The sequence below is a fragment of the Equus asinus genome, chromosome 20 (genome assembly GCF_041296235.1).
Source record: "Equus asinus isolate D_3611 breed Donkey chromosome 20, EquAss-T2T_v2, whole genome shotgun sequence".
NCBI lineage: Eukaryota > Metazoa > Chordata > Mammalia > Perissodactyla > Equidae > Equus > Equus asinus.
The window spans coordinates 82,113,000-82,125,499 of NC_091809.1; the positions used below are offsets into that span (position 1 = coordinate 82,113,000).

General features: G+C 41.1%; 1 protein-coding gene across 11 annotated transcripts in view; it reads right to left on the reverse strand.

The window, feature by feature from the left end:
* The window catches only part of UVRAG (UV radiation resistance associated), a 309,656-nt gene that overhangs the window by 236,833 nt on the left and 60,323 nt on the right, over positions 1–12,500 (reverse strand). For all 11 annotated transcript variants that reach the window (XR_011495820.1, XR_011495819.1, XM_070490660.1 and 8 more), the window contains one exon: positions 12,260–12,334. Coding sequence is in view for 9 of the 11 variants with exons in the window: in XM_070490660.1 (XP_070346761.1) it covers positions 12,260–12,334 (75 nt within the window). In the remaining 2 variants the exon portion in view is untranslated. The remainder of the gene's footprint in view (positions 1–12,259; positions 12,335–12,500) is intronic.

Below are 12,500 nucleotides of genomic sequence, written 5' to 3' on the forward strand. Positions count from 1 at the left end.
AAAGGCTGCAGGGTGGCAATATTTGGGATAGATTAAGGAGCAGTAAAAAGCTGAATGGCAGTGACGGGAAGTCCCACACAGACTGAACACCATTAGCCAAAACATGACAGTGGGGAAACAGGGCATTCAGAGAAAATTAAATAGAGGTCCAATTAGTTCAGCTTCAACGATGTGGAAATCACTTGGAACCCGGGAGAGGGAAGCAGTGGGAGATACGGCTGAACAGGTTGGGAGGGCCAAAGCACAGGAAGCCTTGAACGCCATGCTAAAAAGTGAAGATAACCCACAGGCAATAGGACTCGTGAAAGGCTTCCGACAGGGTAAGACAATGGTCAGAGCCGCATGCAAGGTGGTCAGAGCCGCATGCAAGGAAGGTTACTCCGGTAACGACGGACACAGTGGATGGAGGAGCAGAATGTGCAAACAGCAGCTGGAGGGCTAGTCTGAAAGTCCACACACGCTGTAGGTAATGAGAGCTCCAAGTACGAAGCAAACAAGCCGGAAAAAGAGAAAAGAAGTTAAAGCTGAGAAAGAACCAAAAGGACTGCACCACTGACGGAATGTGGGCTGAGGGCGGAAAGGAGATCAGGTCAGGGAGTGGGCACATGCAGCAGGCTCGGAGAAGTGACTCCAGACAACCTGGAAGCGAGGGAATGAAATGAAAGCACGCTTTAGGAAGATTCATCAGGCAGCGGTGAACAGGAGAGGGCGGACACAAAGAGACCAGAGTGCCCAGGCAGCCAGGAGACGATTGCAGCAACCCAGCCTTGTGCGGGTGCCGGTGTGAGCTCGGATCACGGCAGTGGAGATGGAAAAGCAGCCACGGATACGAGTTATTGCAGAGAAGTACTCCAAAGAGTCTAGTGGCTGACGGGATCAAGTGGATAAAAGAAATCAGTCAAAACTAACTACAAGATTTGAGGCCTGGGTAAACGAAAAAGTAGTTAATAAAGATGTGGAAAACTGGAAGGAAAAGCAAGCCTGGAGAGAAAAACGCAGAGTTCTATTTAAAGTATAATAATTTGCAGCTGACAAGTGTCTATGCAGAAATGGTCAGAAACTACTTAAACAGAGAACCAGAAGTTTGAGTAACAAACTATACAACTGATGACAACCAAGTAATATATCCCAACAGAATTTGTAATGACCTGCTGCTACAGAAGCTCTATTGAGCTTTATTTATTGAGTTCTTACTATATGCCAGGCACCGTGCTAAGCACCAAGGATAAATGAGTGATAAAGACAGACACTGGCTCTGCCCTTACACAGCTTAGAATCTAGGAAGAACGAGAGAAGAGTAAACAGGCAAGCAGAATATAACCGCATAAGGGTCAGTGACAAGGAAAAGGAAATGCAAGGTGTTATGGAAGCTCAGAAGAGGGGTATCCAAATTGGACTTAGGGGGTATGTCACAAAAAACCTTTGTATGGAAATGGGATCTAAGCTAAAACTGAGATGGACAAACTTTAGCATTAGAAAGTGTTATGGGAGTGGTGTTTAGAAATCTGAATCAGGTCACAGCAAGACCTTATAAGCCATTAATTACTTTGAAATAATGTGAATAAAAGAGGGACATGACTGGCATTTTACAAAGATAAATCCAACTACAAAGTAAAGAACCAAGAAAGAAGTAAATACTTAGCAGATACCATAAGCAGTGATTCAAAAAAGTGATTCGGAAAAAGAGGGAGGGGTTCAGGATGACTTCCCCATTCTGACCTGAGGAAGCGGATGGAGAGCAGTGCCATCAATAAGGAAGGAACACGACAGGAGGAGGTTTTTCAGAGGGTGAAGGGAGCTGAGCTCAGCTGGGGACTTGAAGAGTGTACGTGTCTCTGAAACATTCAAGCGATTTGACACAAGTCTAGAGATTTGGAGATGCAGACTTGGGAGGGATCTAAACCACCCAGACACAGCGCATTAATAAGACAACAGAAGGCCCAAATGGGAGCCTGAGGAGAGTAACCGGAGGGCCCCACCAGGAGCTTCCCGCAGCAGGACCGACACCCGTCTATAGGGTGTTCCTAAAACTGTAAGTGAACTTTGCCAACAGTCCTTCTGCTGCTTACTTAGGTGGAATAAAAAATTGATGGACGAGGAAAAAAACTAATGGTTCATTCTACTATTCGAGCACATTTTCAGACACAATGAGTGTACTTTTTAAAAATATAGTATTTATTTGGACAACTCCTTCTAAAATAGCTACCTGATGAATCAACAGACAGCCTGCGTTCCTATGTGCATATGTTCACTTGGACATTAAGACACTTTTAAGTGTCAGCCCAGTTTAAACTGAGGAAAATTGTGCAACCATCTCTGTCAAGCACCTTCGAGCCTTGGATACCCTCTGCCCCTGAGCTCCTTCGACGAAGCCCAGATGCTGAGCTGCTAAGGGGGGAAGGTGAGACCTCTTTTGAGACACGGAACCAGAGCTGAATATGCGTCTGCCTCCAGATTTGGCCTGACGTCTGAGACAACAGAGGATGTTCTCCTCTCCTTCAAAACACCGAGAAGCAATGAGAAATAGGAACAGCATTAGTAAGCAAAGGTATACAGATCCTGAAACTAAAATCGATCCTTTTTTGTTGTTGTTAATTCAAGTCAACAGAGATGAGGAGATTCCTGTTTACACTTCAGTGTTTTAAACGACCCTGAAAAAAATAATCACAGTGACACACTCCAAGTATAAAGTGGAGTGAATGTCATCAACGCTCCTCCATGACAAGAGGACTGAAAGGGACCCTGCTAAAGCAGCCACCCTTTACGTGAAAAGTATGCTCCAGAACAGGGAGAGGAACCATGTGACCCTAGTAGACTCCATTCATGAACAGAGAAATATTTACTAAGCAAAGTCTACGCTACACCATGGGACTAAAAAAGTGAGCAAGACCACCTCAGGCCTAAAGAAGCTCAACCCTAAGTGAAGGAAACAGGGATACACACATTGCTTTAACTGTGAGAGAAGAGAGAAGGGGGAGCAGAGAAGGCAGCAGTGACAGCACGTTAACTAGCATTAACAGAAAGATAAAAAAAGAAAAGAAGGAAGGATTTCCAGCTTTGTAGAAGAACAATTTAAACCAAACCGACTATCAGAGGGAGAAAAAAGGTTATGAATGCCCTGATTACAAACCTAAGAGAGAACAGGAACAACAAGTTTTCAAAACTTTAAACTCTGTGAATCCCCTAGTGAGGATAAGTCTGGAGCTCTGTTTCTGTTTACTTTTCAAGAATCTAAAACATCTATATGAAAAACCATACTTGGCTTTGAATTTTTCAATATTAAAATTCTGAAAAGCTCAAAAATTGTGCTAAGAAGACAAGATCCTCCAAATTCATAACAGGAAACGTGGCATTTTCCCAGATTATTCTCTGGCTTCGACGTAAAGAGAGAATGGGGACCACACTGCAGCAGCAGGATTTATAAATATGAATTACAGGATAAGACGATTTTCCAAACATCTGTCAGAAGTTAATTTGATCCAAGAGAAAAGGGGGGAAAAAAAGACTCAGAGGGAAGCCAAACATAGTGACTAATGCATGGGACTTTTGTGGACTTTGGTGGGTTGATGGCCTCATGGGCATTGCATGCCCACTCTACAATAATAAATACCCAAAGTCTGTACAATAATGCACTTTATACTATTCAAAGCACTTCCCCATGTACTCTCTCATTTGATTCTCACCATGCACATAGTAGATATCTCTGGTTAAATGTAAAAACAGAGACTTGGTACTTTGGCATACTATATAGAGGGGGAAGAAATGGAGCGACGCCATGTAGCATACTGCTTAAAAGAAAAGGCCTCTGAGTAAATCAGACCTGGGTTTGGATCGTGGTTCTGCTACCTATGTATTACTAGGCATGTAATTTGGGTTAGTAGTATAAGGTTTTCTTCTAGGGTACTTTACCCATAAAATGAGGATAACAAATCACAGAGTTACTACACGGATTAAATAAAGACACATAAAATAGCTGCCATAGTGTCTGACATATTGTAGGTACTCAGTAAATGACAACCAGCAATGGTCGTTCTCAAAAGCTCTATGCCACCTGGTGTAACACTGTTACTAGGATATCACACCAGCTCAACAAAGTTTTACCCTGGACTTTAAACGAGCTCAGACACCCAGACGTTTTATTATAAAGCAGGCAGCTCTCAGACACAGCCCCGAGGATCTGTCTAGTCTTTGTTCCCTGTATTTTGTAAGGAGTTTGGCAGGGAGAGACGGGGCGGTGCTGCACAAGGAAAACTGAATAGAATAGATACAGGAATGGGCTATTTTTGTCATTTTTCCAACTTTTGCTTGATGATGTACTGAGAGACTTGGACAGAAATTACACCATATCCCTTTGCTGTTAAAGCACAGGCTACTTGGGGCACTTAATCCCTACTGAATGTTCTGCTTGAGTTCTGTTGGGGTCATGCTTTAAGAACACATTAGTATCCACTAATTTGACTAACAAGAGAAAACAGCCTTCTTGTTAATATTTCAGTTCCATAAAGTTAACTAAATGGAAATCTCTTAACTTTTCTAGATTTCAGCATCCTCAGCCTGAAAATGAAAATATTAATACTTGCCCACCTGAGTTGCTGTAAGTTAAAGACGACACCTCTAACAGCATATAATCACAATCACAGTTAATCAAGTAAAATGAGGGAAGAAACCTCAAAAAGAAATTAAATGACGAAAATCATCTGGCCATCACCTTTACACAGGTGACATGGTATAATGAAGAAAGTCCATTTCTCTAGAAGGAGAGAGACGTGTTCTGCCACTGACTCTTCCTGATATCTCAGCCATTCGTTTATCCCCAGAATACTTATTATACACCCATTAGATGCCTGCTACTGCTACCGAAACTACTAACAATGGTTGCTCTGTCCTCCTCAGAGCCTATTGTAAGGATGGAGTGAAATAATTTGTAAGCATATCCGTAACAGTAAATGAGCTATGAAAGGAAGTAGGTAGTGATTTTATTATATTATATATTACATATGTGTGATATTATTATACTATGTCTAAGTTATCACCTATAGCATGAAACTAGCTTGCCATGTCAAGTTCAAGAGATCATGAGGCTCCCTGAGCCTCTTTCTTCATCCATGAAATAAGAGTGTTGGTTGAGCTAGATAACTCTAATATGGCTTCCAGCATTAATCAGCTAATCAGGATTTCTTTACTTTTGAGATGAAGAACCTAAAACTAAGAGAGGTTAGGTGATGTGCTCAAGGAACAAAGTACCAGAACAAAACCGGGATTAGAATCCAGGTTTTCTGCTTTTCAGTAGTATTACGCCTGGAAAAATATAAAATAGGGAATTTCATTTGTACAAGCTCTTAAGACAGACCCTGAAACTTGCCGTTGTCCCTAAATCTTCAATCTTGGCATGACTATCAACTTGAGATGATCAAGTTATGTGGCTGCGTTTGTGAAATTAATCACCAAATTGTTATTTCAATCTCCTGAGAGTTTTATTCGAAAAGGATTTGGTCCTTTTCACACTTAGATTCTATTCCTGCTCTAATTTTTTTCCATTAAAATGAGAAAGCATTGCCATCTACTGGACTGTGAAGACATTGCTACTATACTTTTTAGTCTGAGAAAAGAATTCTTACCAAGCTAACGCTTTTTGCACTTTGTCAATAACACAATAGTTAAGAGTTCTTATGACAGTATGAGTTACACAAAAATAAAACTCCAAAAGTTGGGGCCATGGTAAAGTAGGGTGGGAAAGAGAAATACCATCCCCTCAAGACGTTTAATCTCAATTATTGCTATGACAGTCCTAAATACAGCAAGCACGCACCTGCATTCATTAACACAATTTGACTGAGCGCCTCCTACGTGCCAGGCACTGTGCAAGGGACACGATACTGACACAACGGTAAGCATTAGAGATGCAATCCCTCCTATCACAAGGTTGAGAGCCCAGTGAGTGGGAGGTGCCATTTATTACTGAACTCTACTCACGTGCCAGGCTTGGAATATACTTTGTTACCTTCAATCCTCAGAATGATTTGTGATGAGGTAGAAATTGTCATCTCCATTTACAGATGAGGAAACAAACTCAGAGATGAGTCAATTTGCCCAAGATCTCTCTCGTAGGTAAGCAGCCCTAGAGCCTGGAATTAAACTCACATCAACCTGACTCCAAAACCACTAGAGTGTACATTCACCCAGGTAGCTATCAGCATCGTCCCAGAAAGAAGAGTGGCTGCCCAAAGGAAATCAGGTACAGAGAATCTTACGTGTCTATATGCAAGGCAGAACTCCTGAACTGGGATCTGAAAGGTTTCCAGCTTATTGGATAGAGCTGGCCCAAAGGCCTCTCGTTACCCACGCTCCCCTGAGTGTCATCCTAGCAGTTAAACCCACCTAGAAAACACCTCTCCAGGCCACCGAGCCTCAGTTGCCAACCTCCATCCACCCCAGTTTCCAGCTACAACAGTGCTCCTCTCTGCTTCTCCACAGTCCCCAGACATTAGAAAGAACACCTCTTCCTAAGATGCTCTTCAATTGTTTCAGGTTCTGCTATAATTCACCTGCACTATCTGCAAGACCCAAACAACTCACATCAAAAACAATTTTTCAGGCCAGCCCCGTGGCCTAGTGGTTAAGTTTGGTGCACTCTGCCTCAGTGGCCCGGGTCTGGTTCCCAGGTGTGGACCTACACCACTGGGTGGCAGCCATGCTGTGGCAGCGATCCACATACAAAATAGAGGAAGACTGGCACAGATGTTAGTTCAGGGCAAATCTTCCTCAGCAAAAAAAAAAAAAAAAAAAAAAAACACAATTTTTCAAACTAAACCCATTTGTAAACTGGAGCTCTTCGGAATATATGCTGTTTTATCTCAACTAAAAAGAATAAACACTTGTGAATCTGTCTAATATTTTGTATCCCACAGTACTTATTTTAATAACAAGCATATAGTAGATACTTGATATTTATTGACAGAAATAAAATCATAAGTCACTTTTAGAACTAAATGCAGAAGAGTTTCATCATTATTTATTCAATTATCTCTGTCTGCATTGCTGTTAAACAGTTATGAGTTCCACATCTGTACGCCACATTAATGAAATTTTACTACATAAAATTAACAAGAACATACCACTCCCTAATAATGCCAGCAGAGGTTACTGAACACAGGATTCAAACTCACAGTGTATATTTTAGCTGAAGATTTTCAATGTATTAAATAGTTACCAAACACACTCCTAGAAGTGAGACTGAATTACTTGTCCATTACAGTATACAGTTGAGAGATTTACTAGGTTCCTAAGACTCAACAGAAATGAGAAAAGCCTTTTTGAGAAGCAGATAAACAAAGAGGCAAAAGTTCTGAGCAAACGACTTCAGCTTTTGGACTCATCGTGGCTGAAGGTACTTTTAAGTAACAGGCACAGAGGAAGGATGAACAGCAGCATCATCACCAGAAGTAATAACAGAAGTGTTTCTGCTTATAGCTAATGTTACACAACGAGAACGCTGACGAACTGGCCAACAAAAATTTCAGTCACTACTTTAAAAGTTGCTTTAAAACACACTTCCTTATTGCTTCACAAGTGTGAATTCTCTTCTGTATGGAACACGCATTCGTAAAATGTAATTCTGTTTCCAAAGCCTTGTCGCTTTAGCATTTTTTAAGTCCTCTATGAAATATTTCCAAAGCAGAGATGACAGCCACTTGCAATATTGTGATTGCAAATATATTTGGACTTATTTCTGCCACTGTGCTCCATGTTTCTGTTTACCACTTGTTCTCCTTTTCTGTCTCCCATCAAGATAACAAAGTGTTCTACTCTTTATATTCCCTTTTTTCTCTGCTACTTAAAAATCTTTATTCTCTGTTTCTAGTCTTTACTAGGTATCTTTAAATTTTTAACATGCACACTTGACCACACATTTTTCTAAGAAATTCTTAAGTTGTTGACCATCTCTAGCCATTTTCCAAACAAATCAGGACCTCAGTGAGTCTGAACTCTCTAAACCGCCTCCCTCACCTTACTGTGGTCTAGAGCAGAGCTTCTCAGACTCTCTGTGGACAAGGACGAGTTGCTATTCCTTCAATTCACTATGAACTGATACTGAAAGTTCTGAAAGACTTACTCTCACTTTTCATACGTTGCTCCCCACAGACAGTTCTGGCACCAGCTCTGGTCTACAGACTATAGTTTGAATGACAATGGTCAGTTTGCTTTATCTTAAAATACATAAACTTAGTCTAAGTTTTTGTTTGCTTGTTAGTTTACAGTCAGTAGTTAAATTCAGTAACATTTTAACCATTTTTATACACCTTGCTGTAATTTGCTGTTAGATGCCACATCTTCCCTTTGGGATCGCTTCTCTGCCCGCACCATTCAGTACTGATAAAGGGTCTGCGGGCAGTAAACACTCAATCTGTGTGTATTTAAAATTCTCTCTCTTTTACCCTCACCCTCGGGTGAAAGTTTACCAGAAACAGAACTACACATATACACTTTGAAGATATACTTCTGGTATCAACTGTTGCTGATGAGAAGTCTGCTATCGGTCTAATTCAAAGGGAATATTTCCTTTCTCTCTGCTAGCTTTTGAGATTTCCCCTTCTAATATTATCCCTAAAGATCTGCAGCTTCTCTAAGATGTCCTTTGTCAGCCTCTTTGTGTAACGGGGAGAGTCCTGTCTCAGCCGCTGGGCTCATTTAGTGCTCATCTCACCCAGAGGAGCCCATCTCTCAACCAAGCAGGCCCGAGGCCTATGGTCTCGCCTACTTCTTTGTGTTTCTACTCCATTTCTGTTCCAGACAGGTTTATTATCTTGCTTTTTGTTTCTTTGTTTTAGCAAGATGTCTCTTTAGATTCCTCTGATTTCATCAATCCTTGCTTTTGTTAGGTGCAGAAGAGGGTCTCAAAGTGTGCACTGCCATCTTGACTGGAAACGCTGCTTATGGCTTTCTTAAAAGTGAAAAAAAAAAAAATGCTTTTTAAGGTTCAGCCTACACATCAAGTGTCAACTGAAAACTGGTATGGGGCAAGATAACCTGGACTTAGAAATTTATAAAACTCATTAACTGAAGGACTATAGAATAAAATTTACCACTTATTATAATCATATATTCAATAAACATTTATTGACCATTTGGTCATGAATCCCAGCTCTGCTACTCAGTAGCTGTGTAATCTTAGGAAAATCACTTAACTTCTCTGTGCCAGCTTTGTGAGGTTTAAATGAGGTAAATTATGTAACACTACTCAGAATAGTGCCTGGCACAAGTGCTTACTAAACATTAGCTATTATTACTATTGTCAGGCGAAACGCTCTGCACTCCCATGTTTCCACACAGGAGAAAAACTTTCCACTCCATTTCTCAGGAGAGAAGCTCACAAAAAGAATGTTTCAGGCTTTTCTGTGTCCTTCACTCACTCCTCCCAGGACAGGTAGATGACCTGTCTGACTGCCGAGCTTCAGATGAGACTGAGTGTGACTGCCAGAGTTCTTTCCAGGCCCCCTCCATTCAGGAACAGCCTGTCTGGAGCACACTGACATCCTGCCTTTGGCTGGGAGGACCAGGCTCTGCCCTGTAAGTGGAAGACCTCAGTTTTGCTTGCTTTGTTATTTTTGGGGGGAGGTTCAATTTGGAAGAAAGTATATACGAGCTCTTTTAGCTACAGAATTTAAGCCACATTTGTCAATTAGTTTTATCAGTAATAAAACCTACATTCTGATCTCCATTCATCTATCATCTGTCTTATTCTAACTTGTTCCAAACTCAGGAGGAGAAGAAAGGGGTATTAGTTATAGGCCTACCTAAAACCTCAACTAATAGCATCTGGCTCTAGGGTTCTTAGGGAGATTAAATACAATAATAATAAATATAAAGCTCTTAAAACAGTGTTTGACAGATAGTAACATCCAATAGACATTAGCTTTTAATATTATTACTGTGTGCCAGACCTTGTGCTAGACGGTGAGCTGGTGACCAGTTGCAGGAGTAACTAATCCTTCAACAGTGTCCACACGGCTAACCCCATGAATGGGGTATTACAAACAGAAGCAGCAGTAGTCCCACAATTCTCTTATTCAACCAAACATTTTTACTAAGCAAACACCATGCCTCAAAAAGTGTGACAGATACTGGAAATTCAAAATTACATATGGAAATCTGTCCTCAAGAAGTTTACAGGCTAGAAAGGAAGAAGGAGTTATAATGTGGTACAGCTCATCTCAAAGGTATACACAGGGTGTTGCTATCTACAGGAACTCAAAAGATGGGGCTTTAAAGGAGAGAAAGAAAACAAGCATATCAGAGCTTGAACTGAATTTTGATGAAGTCACCTAGAATACCTTCCATTTTGCCAAATCCAATGGGCAATTCTCAGTTCTCATCTTATTTAACCCCCCCCCTTAAAAATCAAAAAAGAGAAAAACTAAAAGCCTCTCTTCCTCTGGCCTCTGAGATTCCATAAGACTTCACTCTACTTTCCTTATATATCTCTCACCACTCCTCCTCAGTCACCTTTTCCAATGCCTCCTCCTCTCTTTGGCCTTTTAAAAAAAAGTTAGAGTCCTCAAGATTGGTTACGAAGCCCCCTTTCTGCTCACGGTACAGCTTGTCCCTAGTCTATCTTACCTGTAACTCAGGATTTCAATGACCATTTCCATGGGCCCCACATTTATATCTCTAACTCACTTCTCTCCTCCGAACTCCAGACTCGTATATCCAATGCCTACTTAACATCTACACATGGATGTTCAAAGGCGTCTCCAACTCCGTAGGATCAAATCTCAACTCGCGACCTGCCTCCACCATCCCCGGGCTGCCTCTAGCTCCCTTAGTTCTCTCAGTGCCTGGCAGCTTCGTCCATCCAGTTCTTCACCCAAGCCAGAAGCCAAAAAGTCATCCTCAGCACCTTCTTTCTTCCTATACCCTAAATGCAAACCATCACCAAGTCCTAATAACTTTACCTCCTAAAACGTTCCTAAATCTGTCTTCTCTCTAGTCTACCATGACCCTGTCCTGGAGTATCAGCATCTCTCATCTGATATACTTTAAGATCTTTCTTACTGTTTTCCCACATACATTCTTGCCTCTTCTATAATCAGTCTTTACTGGTAGCCAGAGTGAAATTATTAAAACACAAACCTAATTATACCTCTGCCGAGCTTAAATATCCTTCAACACACTCCACTGCTCTTAGCATAAAATCCTTTAAAAGACTCTGTATTATGTGGCCCCTGCCAACCCTTCCAGCCTCATCCAGTATCACTCTCCCTTATTACCCTGACCTTCCTTCAGCCCCTCAAACTTACCACTTCCCCTTTCATTTCATGGCCTTCCAACATGTTACCCTTCTCTGCCTGGAATGCTCTCTCTATTCAGCTCCCACTCCCTCCACATTATTCACTTCCACTCATCCTCAGGATTGTAACCTTGAAAGTCAAGTGCCCGAAGGCCTTTCTTGAGCCAACAGAGTAGGTAAGGTCCTTATTTCACGCTTTTATAGGACTTACCAGCCTTTGTGTTTATACATTTAGGTTAGGTTACTTCATCAGTGTCTGTCTCTTCCATACACTCCCTGACAGCAGGAAAATATCCATTTGCTCCCCACTGTACCCTCAGCCCTTAGAGCACAGTGGCTGACATACAGCAAGTGCCCAATAAATAGTTGTTGAATCAATGAAGCATTCTAGCAGTAGCATTTCAGACAACCAAGAATTATGAAGCAACGTGATCACTAAGAGGAAGTAATGTAGAAAACACCTCATTTGTGAGGCGGTTTGTGGCTAGAGTTAAGCGGTCTAAACAACATGAATCACCCGGCATGGTACTGGGAAATATGAATTCTCTTCCCTCGTCTTTCTCTAATCATCTTTAGATATAGAGACAGCACTGACTGTAATATAACTTGACTCAAGGTTTCTTAAATTTATTGAAAGTTGTAAAAGATATCTGAAACATTCAATAAAATTGTATTGCATTTAATAAAAATTCACCATTCTTTCTTAACCCCCAAAGAGTTATGTAGAATAAGAACAAAGAGCTAGTTCAGATTTTCTTTCAGGAAAATTAATATAATCTGGATTTAGAAAAGATGAATTGGGGTGGTTACATAATAAGTTTTCACTTTAAAAAGCATTCACCTTAAGCCACACTAAACAACAGGCTTAGAATAATACCTAAAACATGCCTGTATTTACACAGAGCTTTCCCCCCATACGTCAAGGCACACCTGCACTAAACAAAACTCACAACATTAGGAAAATCCTCTTACCTTATGTTCAAATGGAGCACCGTAGTAGCCATCATTCAACCCAAAAATTATTTCATTTTGGTTGCGGGCATGAATCTGAGAAAGGAGGAAAAGATGTTATTAGTTCGTCTCATCGCAATAGAGTGTTAACATGATCGGAGAATGACTGTTATAACAGGACCTGCCTCAATGCTGAGAAACAGGCTGGCTGCATCTAACAAGGCAGCAGAAAACAAACCGTTCATCTTAAGACCACGTAAGC